Here is a 19,924-nt window from a genome sequence, read left to right as displayed (position 1 = left end):
CTGTCAGATCAAATATTCCCTACCCTTGCCCTATGACACTGTTTTCCTCCTTCCCCGCTCTTCTGTTTGTCATCCATCTACAAACACATTTCTGAAAGCCTTCTTTCATGCCTTCCAACTTTCAGGAGGTGGTAACCAGGCCTTTCCTTGTGGATTGTTTCTCTTGTCTATCTTTTATCCCCAGACAACACGTGCCACAGCCACAGTGCAAACAACAATTTCCACTCAGTTCTGCCTCTTTAATGCACACTGGTGTGCTAAACTCTTGGTTTGGGTCACTATCACCATGTTAAAGTGGCAATTTCACCTACTGGATGCAGCCATGAGGGCCTCACAAGCCCCACGTCCACATGGTCAGATGCTTGTAAGGTGTGAGCTGAATCTGACCAGTGATTCACCCAATGGCTATGTGGATCTGCAGGAGCATACGTTATTTAATTTTTGGGACACTTTTTGGCTGTCTCTGCAATTCTGAGCCTGTTCCTCATGTATTGCAGCATATGGTGCCTGGCCATAATCAGCCCAGACAGCATGCAAGTACTCCAACCTCCACCCAATCCCTGGACCATCTGGATAAGAACTGGTTAATTGAGAACTCTAATGTCATTTTAAGCTCAGCATAGTTAAATAGTGCTGTGTCTTCTTCCACAAGAACTCAATCTATTACACTATTATCTGCCTGTATGTAATCATCTTTGACTCAGACCTTTTTGTAGTCCTTTCTATTTTAGACTATGTCAAAATCTGTCCATATAGCTCAAATCTCTGTTGCTGCAATATCATTTCCTTTGGCCTTGGAAAATATAACCTTGTCTTGCTCATACCCACTGAGAATGCAGCTACAAAGGCCATTTTTCTTGGTCTGTCATTTTTACCAAATTATTTCTCTCTTTTCCTCTCTCCATTGGCTCAGCCTACTCTATCATGTTGATTCTTACTAAGGTGTTTTTAGTTTGAAAGGCCTGATAGCCTTCACCTTGCTTGCCATCTCCATTCGCTTCTGAGGTCTCACTGCAGCTCCCTTCGGCTCATGATGCCAGTTTTCACAGCCCGCCTGTAACACATTTAAACATCTGCCTCTGAGTGTTCTTTTGGCCGCCTTTGATTTCCAGGGATCCTCCAAACAGCCACAAAGTTACTGATCATTTGTCTTCAAAACATTACTAAAAACTTCTCTTTCTTGTAATGTCTAATGCACAGAGTCACAATTCCTTGTGCTGCCTCTCCTGTCCGTATTCCTCTTTTCTCCCATTTCTTTGGCTGTAAAGCACTTCAGGGGAGGAATCATTTGTGTTTACTCTGATCCACAACAGGACTGTGTAGCACTAAGATAAATACAATTACAAATAATAAACATAACAAATACTCATACAGAATGGAGATGCCAGAGAAAACCTAGGTATTATGAGGCTGATGATGTGCAGTTTGGGAGCACAACCATACCTGATAATAGTATTAACAGATTTTCCCACTATTCTGGAGAGAAGAGGGACAAAAATAAATGGAAGTGGGGATTCTTCATCTTTAAATCAAGCCTGTAAGTCAAAGTAAAGATGATTTATATCCATCTACCTAGCAAAAATTTTCACTTAGTGATAGCTGTTGTGACAAAAAAAAAACAAAAACAAACAGACAATGTAGTATTAAATGTATATATTTTTGTCCATATGTACACGTGTACATTTTTCCCCCATTTGTAAGTTAGATATTAGAAACTATAGTGTACATGAGTGGTTTTTTTGCTGCACCACTTATACCCTTTGTTTCCTTTTACTGTCCTTTGTTTGCTAACTTGATGTTTATTTTTGTCTCTGCTAAATAAAGACTGCCAGATTTAATTATTTTAAGCTGTACTTTAAGACCTCTTTAACCTATTTCTTTCTAGCTTTTCCCTCAATTAGCCTAATCATTTCTTTATCAAGTAACATATTACCAAATAAAACACCCTAAAGCACCCTAAAAAACATCTGCCCTGTGCTGCTTGACTCACAACAGTAAGGTGAGTTATATAAGTGGCCTGTTGTATTTCTGGATCCTGCAACTCCCAAGGCTGGAAATAGCAATTATATTTTGGGAAGCATTTTCAGAGGCACCTCCTGAATTGCATACTTGCTATTGTTATTGTGAAGGCGGGCAGACGCCAGTCTTCAGGCACCCAGGTTTTGCATGCACAGTACTGCTGATGTCAAAGGCTGCACATGACAACTGGGAGATGTGTGCACGTGTACCTGTACACACACACACACACACACACACATGCTGTGGCTAGTAGATAGACTTCTGTTAGATGCTAATTTTTTTACTTCAAAGGCAGAGAGAAATAATATCAGGCCCTTGTTGATTATATACACAGGTTAAATAAAGATCACACACCTCCTTCACGCAAATATTAGAAGCAGTCAGTATATTTTATTTGAAAAGTAGCTGCATTTCAGAGGAAGGCAAACTCATTTTCAGATACATCATATCTGATTTTCATAGTTAGTAAAAGGTTTTAAAAGCACTGGAATGAATTCGGTTGAAAGGAACCAAGCGAATGGAAGTTAGTAATATCCACCAAATTACCAGAACTATTAGTAGAATTAATTTTAGCACCATTAGAGCACTGTCCTAAATTAAGAGAAATAGAAGAAAATCCTCTTAAATTAAATAGCACACAAAGGAATAAGCTTCCAGTGCACTTAAATGTAAATTGCAACAGAAAGTGACCTGCTAAGTGTGTAAATATAGCTCATAAAACAGAAATACCCTTCAGACTAATACCTGGTAAGTGCTTTGCTTTGGTCTGAGCAGAACTGAATTTCTCTGAAGGGCTGAGGTTTCATTCAAATCCCAAAAGAATTCAAGTGATGCAGGGCAGCTGAAACAGCAGCAGCCAAGTGGTAAAAGCTAAAATACCTTGTAAAACTATCTCACAGTTGCCTCAGTTTTATCAGTGTAAAAAACCCTCTTCCCTTCTGTTCGTGACAAGGTTCACAAATGCACCACTTCAGCTACAGTAGCACCGAATCCCTTAGAATTCAGCATGTAAGAGTTATTTTAAGCATTATTTTACGTATGTCAATTTACACTACGCAGGCTGTCAGAACAGAGATAATCCGTACTCGATAAAGAAATAGTCTTTGTTTCAGAGTGCAAAAGTCCCAGCGGCTGATAGAATCGTAGAATCATAGAATGGCTCCCGTTGGAAGGGGCCTTAAAGATCATCCAATTAGAGCCCCTCGTTACAGGCTGGCTGCCCCCCGGCTCAGGCTGCCCAGGGCCCACCCAGCCCAGCTCTGGGTGCCTCCAGGGATGGGACCCACAGCTCTGGGTGCCAGGGCCTCACTGCCCTCTGCATAACCAATTTCCTCCTGGTATCTAATCTGAACTGCCCTCCCTTAGTTTAAAACCGTTCCCCCTCGTCCTATCACTATCAGACTGTGTGAAAAGCCTCTGCTGTTTGTAACCTCCCTTTAAGTATCAGAAGACCGCAATGAGCTCTCCCCGGAGTCTGCTCTAAGCTGAACAAGCCCAGCTCCCTCAGCCTTTTTTCACAGGAGAGGTGTTCCAGCCCTCTGAGGTCCCTGTGGCCCTCCAGCGGACCTGCTCCAGCAGCTCTGTCTCTCTGATTTTGGGGGCCCCAGGCCTGGACACAGTACTCCAGATGGGACTTCATGAGGGCAGAGCAGAGAGGGACAATCCCCTCCCTGCTGAAGAGCGCCGCTCTCAAGATGGACCCCTGGGAGATAGCACTGGTCACCGGGACAGAGAGCCGTTGAGCACAACCTTCCGGCTGCAACCATCCTGTCAGTTCCCTACCCAATGAAGAGTCTACCCCTTCAGTTTTATCTTCCCAGTTTAAAGTTAACAATGTAATGTGAGACCGTATCTGAGGCCTTCCAGAATTCCAGGTAGATGGTATCAAAGGAGGGTATCCTCCTTTCTCTACCGATGCTGTCACTCCATCATATAAGGCAACAAGATTGGTCAGGCAGTCTGGGTCGGTCAGGAATCCACAAGCATTCACTGCTCACAGCAGCATATTTTTGCGTTTCGTAAACGCAGTGCTGCCCCTCTCAGCAGCCATTCTCCTTAAAATAGGGGTTAGCTTCGAAATTCAGTCAAATTCCAGGCAGCAGACTGCAGAGGCTATACATGAAGAATCCTGAGTTCACAGGGCTCTGCAGGGAGCCTGTAGAAAGATGCGCAGTGGGAAAGCCCTTTTTCCTCTATAGAAACATGCATTTGTTTAGATCAGAATATATTTTTGCTTGATTTTCATGAAAGTATTTTATATCACATTGTTAACAGAAGTGGTTTCTTCTGGCTTCTCCAAAAACTCATGCTGAACTGACGCTGGTTTAATTCATATTTACCCCAGCTATGTTTTGTAGGGAAAATGGATCTAATCTTGTTATTCTTAAGTGTTACTCTTTAAAATAAAAAAGAAACCCTCAACCATAGTCAGTTTGCCTAAATGTATCACAGTGGGTGAGGAGAAATGGGTTTTCTGCTGCAATTTTCTTTCCTATTGTTAGAGGAAATTGCCACTTATTGGCAGGGTTAAAAACAATCTGGCACTCAAGGTGTTAGCAGGAATCCTCATGTGAGTGGTAGCTGCAGCCCACCAGACTGAGCTGTTCCACTTATGTGGCTGTGCTTATTCACAGCTATATGAGCAGGAGATAATTGCAGAATGAAACCATTAAGAAACTGATGTACTTTCCTTAACCTCAAGTGCGTAAATTACCAAAACCGTTCTCAAAATATTCAGCTCAGGTAAGTACCATCACCCCTCCCCAGGAACACTCAGCATAACTAAGCATGGCTGGAGTGCTAACCACCAGATAAGGCTGTAAAATGGGCAACATCAGTAAACTGTGAGGCCATTAAGCAATGGGAAGGGCCCCAAATTTGGCACTTACCCTTTTAGATGGTGCATTAAGGCCTCAGACAATCTGCTCTGACAGCTGCTAGGGCAGTAAGGGTTTTCCTGTTGACTTCCATGGGAACAAATATCATTCCTGTGATACTGAAAGAGCTGTGCTGCTGTGGATCAGCTGAGCTGCCCCATCGGTACATTTGGATGCATAGCAGAAAATAATTTTATTGTGAAGCAGAATGTCTTCACTTGTTCTAATGAGTGAAACAAAATCACTGAGACAAGCGTGGTCTTTGGAAGCCCTGAAAATCACATCAGATTCTGATATAGGTTGCTGCAGGCAATTAGCAAAGCTTCAAGCAGCCACCTGAAAGAAATAATGGCTTTTATTGGAGTTAACACAGTCATTTCTTCCATGAAGCTTCTTGTGAATAATTCTTGGTGGAAAAATTGTACATGATTTCTTTTCATTTATATTTTAATGCAATTTATTATACAACAGCGACCTCCATTCAAGGTTCAGAAGATCAGAGTACTTATAGTAATCTTCACAGCACTTTGTATCTCCAGCCACAGCTTACATTCACAGCATGAAAAGAATAAGAAATTAATGTACCAAATCAGAAAGTCTCTGTGTGGCAGTCTTAATCTTTGTGTTATTATTTATTAGTAGCACTATGGTAGCATCTAGAGACCGGGGTCGCATTGCATTGGGCACCGCATAAAACACATAGAGAATATATTTTCTCTGTAGAATAGCTTACAGTTTGTGTTTGGATATGGACAAGAGGTGCTACAGCTATCACTACAGCCACAGCCAGAGGCAAAACTCTTTTCAAGCTTGTTGTGGATGCTGACACCAGGAATAACAGACAATTAGAATGAAAACATTTGGGATCAGAGCTCAAGGTGCAATAAGACGAAAAGAGCCTCCCTGTCTGATTTTATGCAAGGCCAAGGGTGATTGCAGGCGGTGTCTTGCTAAACTCTTGGGAACGTCAGCCATCCATAAGGAGCTCAAGAGGTATCAGGCATTTGAGCTTTTAAACCAGTCAACATGGAGATGCCTGCAAGCTGAAGCATTGGGTCAACGGTGAAGCATTTACATGAACTGGATAATGCTGGCAAAAGGGACACCTGTATTGGTAGATCCACGTGTGGCTTAGCACGTTTTAGTGGCTGGGAATGTAGGCATACAAAGGGGCATCTCATGGAAAATTGTAAACCAAAAACTTTGGCAAAGATCTGTAGGTTTGAAGCGGAAATAAGACAGCACTCATTCTTCAAGACACAGAGCGGCACTTTCAGAGAGACTGTTGGCAGGGATGTTGGCCAAGAGGAATGAAACACTCAGGCTTTAGCTTACACCCACGTCCCTCTAGAAGGGAGAGGTGTGCCACATCCCAGGCTGCTGCGAGCCAGGCGATGAGCAAAGAGAAGAACTTGTGCAGAAGGTCAGGGAAACCAGTGGCTCACCCTCCACTGTCTACCTGTCGGGCTGCACCCCTCACGGCCAGGATGAGCCAGCCGGCTTTGAGGTTGGAAAATGAAGACGCAAAGGAACCTGACTCATGGTCAGATTTTGGCTGCTACAGGCTGTACTGAAACAACCTTAGCTGACAACAGTCAGCTAATCCTCTGACTGCGAAACCAAGTCCGGGCGTGCGCACAGCAGCCAAAGGTGATACAGACCACTGGCCACGAGACATGGCTACCAGTTCTGCTTAAGTACACGTGAAAAATCCTGCCGCTGTCTGTCTGCCTCATTAGGTACTTAAACGTCTTTGGGATTTGAGTCCTTAGCCTTTTGTGCTTCACAGTCCCCCACTGCTAAGTGCACATCATAATCTCCCTGAAAGGGCATGGGGAAATATATATATTTATAAAAGATTGTGAGACTTAAACAGGGGGTTAATGGGAGCCGCCTAGACAAACAGCACAGCCAGCTAATAGGTGAAAGAGAATAAGAATTTATGGGCTGAGAAGAGGAAGGGAGCACAGGCCCTGGTCTGCGAGTTAATTCTGTTTCCTCCACTGCCATACAAAGCAGGCAGGGAGGACAAGGAGCAGTGTGTGAACTGGAAACAAAGTGTGCTTCTGCAGCTGGATGGAGTCAAGCACAGCACTATAGTAGCAAAGAAAAAAGAGAAATCACAACTTTATAGTTTAGGGCTGATTTGCCCTCAGGGAGCGAAAATAGGCTGCCTCACCCCCTGCCGCTGCCCATTCTTGTCTGTCCCCGCCATTCATCAAAGGCAGCATGGCTGGGACGTGAAACCAAGCTGGGGCAGAACCTCGCTGCCTTTGCTCCTTGAAAGTGGATTAAGGCAACATCAGAACAACCAAAGGATAGTACCCTTTTTTGATACGAATCCAACTTTGAACTTCAAGTGATCCTTCCTTCCTTCCTTCCTTCCTTCCTTCCTTCCTTCCTTCCTTCCTTCCTTCCTTCCTTCCTTCCTTCCTTCCTTCCTTCCTTCCTTCCTTCCTTCCTTCCTTCCTTCCTTCCTTCCTTCCTTCCTTCCTTCCTTCCTTCCTTCCTTCCTTCCTTCCTTCCTTCCTTCCTTCCTTCCTTCCTTCCTTCCTTCCTTCCTTCCCTCCTCCCTTCCTCCCTTCCTCCCTTCCTCCCTTCCTCCCTTCCTCCCTTTCTCCCTTCCTCCCCTCCTCCCTTCCTCCCTTCCTCCCTTCCTCCCTTCCTCCCTTCCTAGCTGTGCTACAAAATCCATTGAGCGAGCAGGGAGGGAGCACAGCAAATGTCTGTGATTAAGTGCAGCTCTCCTGGTTCAAGGACGATATCTTCACTCAGGTGCCTTTCCCTAGCTCTGCTCAGCATCGTACACAGGAGGCTTCTTGATGAGACAGAGCCTTCAGTTCTCCGTAACTCCTGCAGCTGCCAACTGGCACTCGGGTTTTACCTCACCTTAGAGAGATCCTTATTGGCATTTAAAACATACTGCCCTCTTTCACACTCTTCTTCGTGTTTTTCAAAGTTGCTATACATGTATAGCAGGGAACAGAGCTGAACTGAGCAGTAAATTGCTATTAAGCGCCAAAACCCGAGCTCAGCTCACATAGGGAGGTGGGTAGATGTGGCAGGAACAAGTGTCCCTGTGGGGCTGTGCCACCTGCACAGCGTGCACCGCAGGCTGCGCCGCCCCACGCCTGCCTTCCCCGCGCTGGGCACCGCTCCAGGCCCTCTCCATGGGCTATGGGCACATCTGTGGCACCAACAGTGAGTGCCAGCCCCTGCCAGGTGCTCGCCCCGGCCCCCGGACTGGTATAAATCAGGGGTTGCCCTGCTGCAGGCAGTGGAATGGCTCCTGATTTACAACATCCTACATGAGAGAACTTGACCTTACACTTCAGCATCAGCACGGCTTCCTTTGTTGAAAGCTTCTTAAGCAAGACGTGTAATCAATCCTGGAGAGCCACCGTGCAGCATGGCTCAGGTTCTGCATAAGTCAGGGCTGGGCTGCGCAGGGAAGTTGCCTGATGGGCTCCCGTGGCTTCTGTTCCTAGGAGCTCTCTGGGTGCTTCTTTTTATAGGAATGAGTGTGTTTTTCTGTTTTGCCTTTGTAAAAAGTGGGCTGGCTTAGATTGATACAATCCACAAGGATTTTTCCATAGTAAGTAGAGAATTTAAAGTCTGACTTACCTGTGCCACTAACCTTTCAGACAAATGAGCTCTTAGTGAGCTCAAGACTGTGGAAATTCTGCCCTTTATAGGTAGTTGATGTTATGTTAGAGCCCAAGAGGAAAAAGCTTACTGCTTTGCCTCTGTTTTCATGGCTGTAATTATGAGGGCAGCCTGGTGACGTAACTTGTTTGGGAAATAAATGACGGCTTTTAACAGTGGACGCTTCATTCCTGTGACTATTTTAAAATCTAAACCCATTCTGCGCTTCCACAGCAGCAAATGCAGTGGGCCTGGGCTGCAGGCTGAGCTGACGTGTGGCCCCAGCTGTGCTCTGTGCCGCAGCACACACAGGGGGACCCTGCCGATGTGCTTAGACTTACTGCCTTACTGCTGCACCCACTGCTCTTGGTGATATGGAGCATGGAAGCAAAGGAAGGTCCAGACTTTGGGCATTTTCACACTTGAACAAGAGAAGAAAAAGGGATGGCGAAGTACAAAGGTACTTCTTGCAGGATAAAAGCAGACAACTCATTGTGATGGAATCATTGCCTGTTACAGACTGCTGCGGATCAGCGGTGCAGGGCTTGTGCTGCAGCTGCTGAGGTTCTCCATGGCCAGTCTGTACATGGAGGCACCCTGCCCAGCCACAGCCACAGCTCACATAGGAGAAGAGCAGCCCAGGCTCATGCCATTGAGGTGCACTGAGATCCATCACCCACAGAGACACTGCAGATAATCACACAGCACTTACCTGCAGTGTGGCACAGCTGCGACTCCTCACAGCACCCAGCTGAGACACGAGGGCCTGAGATGGAGAGCAGAGGAGCTCAGTCAGCTCCAACACCAGACAAAAAGAGTGCAAACAAGTGGGTGCACAACTCAGGTACAAGATAAACAGTGCTTCATAAACTCGGTTGGAAAGAGTTGGCTTCAGAAGACATTCCCACCCAGCATCTGTTACCCAAGCTCTGCACAACTGAAAGGTTCACTGCCAAAAACAAAAAGAGGAATGAAAATAGGCTGTTTTTGTTATATTTCTTACTCTCCTAAAGAAATACCTGTGGGCAGCAGTCCTCCCATCCCCCTGCGTGCCGTGCCGGCTCCAGGCCCACACTCAGAGCAGGGCATGGCTCACAGCAGAAAAGTTGCTGAAGCGCTGCCAAGTTCCATGGCCAAACAAACTCACCTTTGTCCCCATCACAGACTTATTCAGAGGCATTCATCCCCTCACTGCTGTCTGCGAGCAGGCAGGCATTTCTTTCTCATTCATAGCCTCACTGAATTTATAGCTTAATTTGGGCAACTGTTTGGTGGGGCCGATTTACTTTGCTTGAAAAATGGCTTCTCCCATCCTGGCCCTGCTTTCTCAAACACCCGCATCCCTTGTGGGACCAGGCTGTTTGGGAACAGACCAGCAGTGCGCTCCTCCAGCCCTACTCTCTTGTAGCTTCAGGAGCTCCTTTCTGTCCATGGCTCTGGAGGAAAAGGTTCTGGAGAGGAAGGGTTCACACAGGCTGGGCTGACCTCACCCATCACCTTCCTCCAGCATGGATAACGTGAACGCAATCCCCCAGGTGATGTCCTCCAGCACACGAGGGATGAAGGGCAGCACTGCTCACTTTCCCCATCAGCCCTGGAAATCTGGGGTGGCAGCTGCTTCTGTTAGATGAGACAGTTCTAGATGCTATCTGCGCGTTCTTTTAAGGTTGTTAAAGCACACATATTTGTGCACATAACTAAATGGACATCGTAGCATCTGGGGCCAATCAAATTAGTTCAAATACTGGTAGGTACAGAACGTTGTAGCTAAGAAATGAGCACATGAAATATACACAATTTTCCCCTGGCAGTTTATTATGGTATGAAGAAAAAAACATTCTGTGCTTGAAGCTGACGTTATATTACAAATGTATTGCGAAGTATGATGTGACTATTAAAATATGATTACACAAAGTATGAACATTTTAAGTTTACAGTACAGCGAATCTTTTATAAACAGACTCTTAAATATACATAGGACAGTATAGTAGCTGACAGAAAAACATCAAAAATTAACTATTCATGTTTATAGACTTTTCCCCTGAAAAAAGTCTCACATTAAAACAGAAATTATGAAAAGCCTTAAAACCAGGAACAAATCACCTGTACGCTACAAAAATACACGGCAGAGGTGTGCAACCCAGAACCGAAGGACACGGCGGCCAGGGAACCTTGGCGATGTCAGACCGGCATCGTCGCCTTACCCGCGTCACCACGTGCTGCCCCTCAGCCGGCTGCGGTGCACAGACACACAGACACACAGACACACACACACACAGACACACACAGACACACAGACACACAGACACACATACACACACACACACACACACACATGCACCCCTGTCAACAGCCGCAGCGTCACAAGTGCACCCTCACTGCAGGACAACGGGAGGTGCACTGTCGATGCCAAGTCAGCACACCGGAGCGTACCGGGTGGAGGACTTCCCCTGATCCTGCAGCGGATCCCTGCCGGCAGGTTCCTGACTGTGCTGGGGGCCCCGGGCGGACCCACACCCCTCTGTGAGGCTGCAGGGTTGAGCTACGAGTCGATCAGCAGTTCCTTTCACATGTATTGGTTCGTTTTCAATGCGACTTTTCGATCTTTGCTCTTGATGCGGGAGAACAGATGCCACTCTTGGTTTCTGCATAGTCTGGTTGCAACGACACCCCTAGTTCATGTGTTAAGTTATGTCAAAAACATAAGTATTTTATGCTGTAATACACAGTATTACTGAAACTAACAATATTATTTGCATATTTATAACAAGGTATAATGAAATCCCTATAATAAAACCAAAAGTTATGCTATAGATTTATTTACAAACAGACCAGCAAAGAAGTATAAATACTTCTACATTTAAGGTTTAGGAAAACATAATTTACAAAATATTCAAATATATACACTGATATGAAAAACTGCCAATATTAAACTTTGATGCAGGCAAAGAATTGGCCGAGTCTATTCACTCTGTACTGAAAGAAGTGGCAGCTCTCACGGGCCACGAGCCGCACCTGAAAGTCACACGTACGGTATTTACAAAGCGACTGCTTCCCTCCAAGCTACACGTGTCCGGAGCTCTGAGCGTGCTGCCCCAAAATGTCATCTATCATTGTCAGGTTGTTCAACCACTCTTCGTCGTTGCTGCTGCTGCTCTTCATGAGCGAGTCAAGGAAGTCAGTATCAGCGCAGTTGGCGGGCAGGACGTTGCTGCTGTGCTGGGGCACGAAGTCGTACTGCGGCAGCTCGGCAGCCGCGCTCATCCTGCCGAAGGCGTCGGGCGGCTGCCCCGCAGAGGGGTAGCTTGGTGGGCCGAGGCCCGCGGAGGGATTGAGCTGGTTAAAGCTGGACACTCCCTGTGGCATCGATTTCATAACATTCATAGCTGGCAGCGGTCCCCTGGTTAAATTGTGTCTCAAGTTCTGATTACTCATTGAGCTCAAGCCCTGGCCAGGCTGTCCCATGCTTAGCTTTTGCATCTGTCTGACCTGCACTCCGGGAGCAATCTGATTAGGCGGCACTACAGCCTGCTGGGAGAACTGCTGACCCGATGCACTTGGTCGCACGTTCTGCTTGGAGAAAAGAGCGTTACTTGAGAACTGCTGCATGCTGGTATCCATTTGGCTTTGATTTGGCATTCTTGGCACCGCAGTCGGCGTCCACATCTGGGCAGAGGAGCTGGGATAGACGTTGGGGATTCTTGGCACACTCGGCTGTCTCAAGTGCTGCTGAGCTGCCGAGTGATTCACCAAGGAGCCAGAATTAAAGCCAGCCATCGGCACGCCCGGCTGCACCGCTGCATGGCCGTGTACGGTTTGGCACCCTGAGTTCATGGCCAGTGAGTTCTGGCTCGGCCGCAGCGGGATGTTAAAGTCGGAATTAGGTGGAAAAACCGCCTGCTGTTTGCCAGGGTTGTGTGGAATCATCACCATCGTTCCGCTGCTCTGGCTGGCAGTGACTGGGGTAATGCTGGTGCCCAAAGTGCTCTGGAGCATGGCTGGGTTCGATGGCAGCATGTGGTGGTTGGGCGGAGGGGCTGGCATTGGCTGGCTGCAGTCAGCAGGAATGGGCTGCTGCACAGCTGCACACAGAGAGACACGTTAGCTGGTGAGCAGACCTTCACCCCGAAAACACGGCACATCCCTAATGGCTGCTTCTCCATGCTTAGCTTCTACCACCTGGGCTCTGCGTGCTTTGTGACGAGTTATTACTGAAGCAATAAGGATGTGGGCAAATCTCATGATATATGATAAAATGGGAAATACTTTTATGGGAAATGTGGAGAATGATTAAACACTGAGTATTTAATCAGATCCTAGGCTCTGGCTCCTTTAAGCTTTGCAAAGCAAGCCACTTCCCCCCTTACCTTGAAACTGATTGATCTGTTGAGCTGCAAACAAATTCCTCTGCTCAGATGTTACTCCCAGCATGTTTTGTCTCTGCTTTTCCTGGAAAACAAGGGGAATAACAGTCAGGTTGCAGTTTCTTGACAAACAGAAATGGCAGCAGACATTCGAAGTGCAGCCACTGTCATCACTAACAACCTTTCACACACATCCCTCTGATGAGACTCGGCCCAGACTTCATTTCATTCAGTTCATTTCAGAGCTGATCTTAATTGCTCACATGCCCCCTTGCTGCAGAGGTGTCCTTAAACAGCCCTGCATTTGGAAGTGCAGACTGTAGCAGAAGCTGTGCAGGCAGCTCAAGGCCAAGGGGGAGGTGGACAAACACACAGACCCTCATGTTCACCAGCTTATGACTGAAGTATGGTGCTGCCAGAGGCTGGAGAAATCCTGGTGTCTTCCCAGCGCCTCTTGGGCTGTTTGCATGTGTTCGTGGGAGTACCTGACCCGGGGACAAAAGGTGCCCAAGAGCCTAGGAGTGAACAGAGTTGGCAGCAGCATTTCAGGGACGCAATGCCAAACAGGAGGCTGCTGGTGGCCGCGACCCTGCCTGCAGAACAGCTCTCCGATGTGGACTGCCTGCGGTGCCAGCTGCCACTCCTCACCAGAACACTGCAGTGAACCACAGGAAGCCCTGGATCCCAGAAGCTGCTCCCTGAGCAGAGCACTACTGGCTTTCTCCAAGTGCCCTGATTCATCTCCCCAACTGTTTGACCCCAGAACCCACCACCACGCTCGTGTCCCTGCTGTGCACAGCAGCTGTGACTCAGGGAACTTCCCACGAATGGTGCAAGCTGAGGCCTTGCTGAACTTCTGTTGTGCCAGAGCAGCTCAGATAAGCTTGAAGCCAACTGATGACAATGAGGTACAGTTGTTTTTGGAAGGGAATTTTATCAGTGAACAGGACAGTTGAGAGTTTTACTGAACTGCTTCTCACATCATTTCCCAGCAAAGAAATGAGCCTTGCCACAAACCCAGCTCAGAAAGCCAGAGATACAAGCTCAGTGCTGCCTCACACAGCCCCCTGTGAGCTTCCCTCACCCTTGCTCCTTCACAAAGCACGTTTCAAGCCTTGCGCTGGGACTTCTGTCCCCAATGAGAACAGCCAAGTCCAGTACTGGATGTACTGGGTTTATCATCTGCTCTGGGAGATCTCCAGAGAATCAAAGAGAAAGAGAAGGACGTGTCTCCTAGGCCTGACTTCAAGCCTCCCTTTTCTGTGTCTTTCTTCCAGCTCTGAGGCTGACCAACACGACAGCAGGGATACAGAGATGACTGAATTCTTTCCTCGCACACGAATGGGTAGAGCCGAACTCAGGCTTGCTGAGCAGCACTTGGCCCTGGCCTCCTTTAGGGATAACAGCCTGGATGCACCACAGCCCTAGTCTGACTCAACCCAGCAATTCCTAGGTCACTCCTCGGTGTTTGCTGACTGGTGATTTTCCCATTCCAGTTAGTCCTGTCCTTCCAGTGAGGTGGATGGCACAGGAACCCACAGAAGCACTCAGCACCGTACCTGCATCAGCTGTCGTTTCATTATTTGCTGCTTCAGTAAATGGTTCCTCATGGTGTACCCATTCACCGTGGCTGGTGCCGGCACAGAGCCTCCACTTGGGACGGAGCCCGGCTCCTGAAGTCTGGCAACAAGTCCAGGATTCTGATCCTGCCAAGAAAGATGAAAAAAAGAAAATCAATCTCATCAGGGAGACAACAACAGGAGCCTTTCTCTTCTCTGCTAATGCCCTCTTCTCCGGTCTTCGTCTGTTCCGTGCCAAACACCTTGTGGGTTCACATGGACCCACGGGGCACAGTGTGACAGCAAGCGCCAGGTGACTGCTCCGGCTTCTGGGGGTCAGCACAAGAAATGAGGGAGGCAAAAGATGAACCTGAAGTTCTTTGTGACCAGCCCAGGGCTACGGGGCTGATTCACTACGATTACTGGACTCACGTGGCTGCCTAGCTGACAGAAGGGATGTGAGTAAAGCATCATATTTCCCACCAGTTCCCCAACTGTTACACTGAAAGACATAAGGAAAGTTGTATCAGGTAGGACTTGATAAATGGATATAAAGAAGAAACCTACAGTAACAGAAAACAGAAAACCGAAGGCTGAAGAATGGAAAAGGAAATGTCAGATCAGAGACCCTGAAAGACAAGGAAGAGCTGGACCTGAACTGAAATGCTTCCTGTGGGCTCTGCGGCGGGGCAATGAAGGAGGGAGCTACTTGTGAAAGGAGAGAACATACAAAAACACAGGGTCAGATCATGGCCAGGTACTAAACAGCTCTCTCGATTCCTGGCTGTATTGGCTTCCACCAGCTGAGGACTTGCCTTTAAAGAGCACTGTGGGGAATGAGAAAAAAAAAAAGCATAAAAATGAACCATGAACACAACTCCAAAGGGCAGAAGAATTAAAAAAAAAAAAAAAAAAGTCAAAATATCTGACAAGCTGGCCAGTTGTCAGGGAAATACAAGAGAACAACAAGGGAAGACATCAAGGCCTCATCAAGGACAAGAAAGCAAGTGATCCTGCAAGTGCCATGCCCCAGCACAGCAGCACCAGTACATCCCCCTTCCTCCATTTTCACATCCAGCCTCTACATTATTTACGATGGTTTGTTATTATTGGCAGGGAGAAGTATGTATGTTATATCCAGCATCCTTAGCTAGGCAGTGCTTCCTTTGTTTTCAGAATGGAAGCCCACATCCTTTGTTTGAGAATCAATGTTATCAGGAGATAAGCAAGAAGAAAATGGTAGTTGCCTTTTGACATCTGACAATTAGAGGCATGCTCAGATGGAGAAAACAGGATACGAGCCATGTTTCAGGGTGGCCAAAAGAAAGCACTGCAAGACATTTATCAGCAGGCAGGCTCCTCGGGCCCGGGGTGCCTTTCCACGGCAGCTTCACCATGAGGAACGACCCAGCACCTTCCCAGACATTCTTTGTAAGGGCGATTACCAAGAAGGTCACTGAAATTACTCATTTTTATGGTACCTCCTTTTGTTGTAGCTCTTCGGCCTATTATGCAAAAGCACAATTGATGAAATGTAAATGCCTGGGAGATAATTTACTAAAAGACACAAACCTGCAGCTCATCACCGGTCTCATTATCATTCCTATTCATGGGCAGTCTCATAAGACTAGACTTTATTACTGGTGCTTTGCTTACAATCCTGCTGGACAACTCTCCTCCTCCCCCTTCCCTCCTACCCATTTTACTCCCTCTCCCACAGAAAAAGAGGGAGGGGAGGAAAAAAAGTAAATATGATTTACTACAGATGTAAATATGAGAGTTCATGTAAAGCCAGCATTCTGCTTTCATGTCAGACAGTATTCTGTAGCCACAGTTAAGCTCTGAATAATGCAGATTGCCTCTAGGGGAATATTTGAAAGTGCAGGGATTCAGTTTGTGTACTCTGCACATGAAAGACACCGAAATGTTCCTACCACCACAATCCCTGCCATCTATCCAATTTCCTCCCAACTTGTCTTGTTGCGTGCAGAGGGTCTGTGCTTACTGAAGCAAACGAGTTTAGTGCAGGGACAATCATTCTGATGTCTAGCTCAGGGCTATCGCGTTAACAAGTCATTAACATTAAAGTCTCTTGCCTAATCATGTCCACCTCATTCTAATTCTTCCTAAACATCATCAAGAAAATAACGTTGATTTTTCCATATTATTAATGGCAAAGAAGTGTAAATCACATTACTGATTGCGGCTCCTGCGCTGCGGTGTAATTGTATGGGATTTTCTGCAGCACTCTACAGCAATAACGACAATCAGCAGAGTTCATTTGCAAATGCAGAGAATGGGTTGCTGAGTTTTTCAGAGCAAAGTTGTATAACACTTAATTAGCAGATAAAGAAACAACCTATACATCTAAATGTTGCTTTTGGGGAAATTAGGACAAAATAGCATGGGTAGGAACACGAGGAATGAATTCAAAATCTTTCCATCTACAGTTCACATATAGGTTAACCTAAAAAAAACAAGTTCTCTCTTCTCGCCACTAGTGGGAACTACTGCATTCCCTTACAATAACAAATAACCGTGTAAACACTGACTAAGAATAGCTCTGGTGTAGTCCAAAGGACACTGCTATCTGGACCAAAGGTTAATGAACTCGAAGCATTTTTCCTCTTCAGCACTTCCCAAGAAACATCACTTTCCCATATTATGGCCCAGCCGAACACGCCATAAACGTAGCTCAACTCTCTTTCAGTGTCCCATTTAAATCCACGAGGGGAGCGAAGAGAGGAGGGTTCCATCGTCCAGTGGGGAAGGCTGGCAGCAGGAGCAAACACACGTCTGCAAAACATACGGGTCTGCACGCGGACGTTGGTGGGGGATGGTCACTTTTCCCTCCAGAAACTTGTAACAACCCATCAGATCGGCAGAATCCCCAGGCAATGGCAGGCACCCAGCGCTGGGTTTGACAGCACGTGCTGCTGCTGCTCGGCGCACGGCCACACAGCAGGTCGGAGCTCCCGCACGGCGCTGAGGGCCTTCCAGTGTTCAAGAGTTGGGGATCCCACGTGCTCACCTCAAGAGCAAGGAGCAAAGAATCGGGCTGCAGGTTTGCAGGAACGCCCACTGTCTGCATCTGTATTCAGGCGCTGATGGCGACGGTGAAAGCGGCGGCACACACCAGCGAGAGCGGCGTGTCACAACAGCCCGGCGTGCGCAGGGGGGAACACTGCTGGACTGTGCGAAACGCACCTGCGAACGGCTGTGTCCAAATGTATGAGCGCGGGTCTGGTCCAAAAAAGCGTTCGGGCACACAGTGCAAACACTCCCACTGAGAACAACTGCCTGTTGCTATGGGTCTGCATCCTTCCAGCATCACTGGTGGGCTGTTCCACCCAGCCTCCACGTCCTCGCACAGGAGATGCACAACCGCCGTAAGGAAGCACGACGATGAGCCATTCCACGAGAGCACAGTGAATCAGCGCCGGTGCCTACCGCTCAGACAGACATCCAGTAACCACTTCTGTGGCTTAAGTGAGAATGAAGCAATTTATGGCCCCTAATTCCTCTGAATCCTCATTAACAAACAGTCCAAAAAGGATTTAGAAGCAAGACTTTCTGAGGATCTGAGTTAGAGCTCTGATCACACTTTGGCAAATACGTAAAAATCCCTCTTTAATAAAGAGTGTTCATTGTTTTTTAAGACTGTGTGAAAACAGTACACTCATTTATTATTATTAAATTTCCCCATCTGCTACATCTAACAGTGTAACTCTAAAGAATATAACCAAGAAATTCACATGTTCTACTGAGTTGAGCCCAGAGCAATTGGAAATGTACATTTTATTTCTGCAGGGGCACGAAGGGGACTGCAGGCTCCTGGACAGTCATTTGTCCATGTTGAAGAGAGCGCTGTCGGCACCAAAATGGCTCATGTGCTTTATAAGGAATAAGCTGCCAGGTGAGACCGCTCTGCATTACATTACAGACCCAGACAATAAAACCAAGCCGTGAATTTCAATAGTTAACAGATGGACTAATTAGAGACGGAGTTCTTTGTGGTTCCAACAGATAAGCAGGTCACAGCAAGGTTACTAAGAGACACCCGGCTTGGTGAATTGCAGGAGATATTTGCAGAGTAGGTGAAGAACTGTACTTCCCATATGAAAGTGTTACCAGCAGTGGAGGAACAGAAATGCTTCTAATAAAAGATTCATACAGTAGCTGCATTTAAAAAGTTTCTTCCGTTTCAAAAGGCATTACTGATTTGAGAAAGATTCCCTCCACACTAAAGGGGGAATCCAGCTGACTCTAGTAATCACCTATCTTATAGCAGAAGGAAAAGAGCCACAGCACTGCAGAATAAAAGGAAAAGACAAAAGGGAATGGGTAGCTCAGGGTAGATGTTGGCTGCAGGTAAGAGGAGTGGAAAAACTGCTTTATGCTGCTGGATGTTTTGTGACCAAAGATAGCTTTAAGTCGAAGCATTTACCAAGACATCACATGGAAAAAAATGAAATGAAATAGAATAAAATAATAATAAATAACAATTTAAAATAAATAATAAATAATCCTGTCAGTGGATCTGCACTCGATGCAGGGCAGATGCTCTCTAGGGTGGGGTGAAGTTTCATTAACTGAGTTTTGTTCTGTATTTTAAGAACATCTGTTATGTATGGAGAGTTCTGCACTCTGCTGAGGAAATGCAACCACTGGTTTCAGGCTCCCTCGCTCGTGCCCACAGTGGGTTTTCTCTCCTAAGGCCACAGCCACGACAACCAGGTGCAAGCACTGCACAAAGACTGCCGAGGTAACTGCTGGAACGGCAGTGCGCTTCAAGCCGGCTCACCCACAGCATCGCATGGCTGTGAATGTTGCGTCTTGGGCCACAGTGAAGCCACAAAAGACTCTCGGCTGTCTAACGACCTGCTGTGGCTCCAGGCAAGCCGTGATGCCATCTGCACCAAGGAGGACACCGGGCCCAGCTACAGACTCACATTTTGAATCTCTGTGGCCACGGCACACAAACGAAGCAGGCAGGATGACCAGGTCACTGGGCAGAGCACCGTCTGTCAGATGCTATGCTTTGCTTCCCCCGTCCTCGGGGCTCTGCATGCTTCTTGCTCAGCCACTTGCCTTTAACAAAACACTCTGTTTGCTCTTCGGAAGTTTTCTTTCTTTTTCCCTCTATTCTGCCCATAGTTCAGAGATGCTCTTCAAGATAAAACTGAGCCTTTCAGTTCAAAAATGCTCCAAAGCTTTTTGTTTGCTTGTTTGTTTTAACAAAATGTATGGACACAGATAAAACAAGCTGTGCAGCCCAGCAGATCCTTTTCTACCCATCTTTCACCCATTTCCTTGATACACGAGCATGTGAAATGCTAGCAGACTCAGGTTTCTAAGACTATCCTGAGGCTATCAGGAAAAGACTTTGTTTGAAGGCCGTAAGTGACCCATTAGTATATGGTTTTGTTTTAAAAAGAAAATTCTTTTCAGCTTTTCTTTC

General features: G+C 46.7%; 1 protein-coding gene across 1 annotated transcript in view; it reads right to left on the bottom strand.

Moving 5' to 3' along the window:
- Positions 1 to 10,328: 10,328 nt before the first annotated feature.
- MAMLD1 (mastermind like domain containing 1) overlaps positions 10,329 to 19,924 on the bottom strand; it is a 75,477-nt gene continuing 65,881 nt past the window's right edge. The window contains exons 3-5 of the mRNA XM_052672967.1: positions 14,464 to 14,610; positions 12,908 to 12,989; positions 10,329 to 12,622 (exon numbers count right to left, since the gene is read on the bottom strand). Of these exons, the coding sequence (XP_052528927.1) occupies positions 11,604 to 12,622; positions 12,908 to 12,989; positions 14,464 to 14,610 (1,248 nt within the window). The 3' untranslated portion in view covers positions 10,329 to 11,603. The remainder of the gene's footprint in view (positions 12,623 to 12,907; positions 12,990 to 14,463; positions 14,611 to 19,924) is intronic.

This window comes from Tympanuchus pallidicinctus, unplaced genomic scaffold, assembly GCF_026119805.1.
Source record: "Tympanuchus pallidicinctus isolate F22 unplaced genomic scaffold, pur_lepc_1.0 scaffold13, whole genome shotgun sequence".
NCBI classification, from domain to species: Eukaryota; Metazoa; Chordata; class Aves; order Galliformes; family Phasianidae; genus Tympanuchus; species Tympanuchus pallidicinctus.
This window is presented reverse-complemented; position numbering and strand designations above follow the sequence as displayed.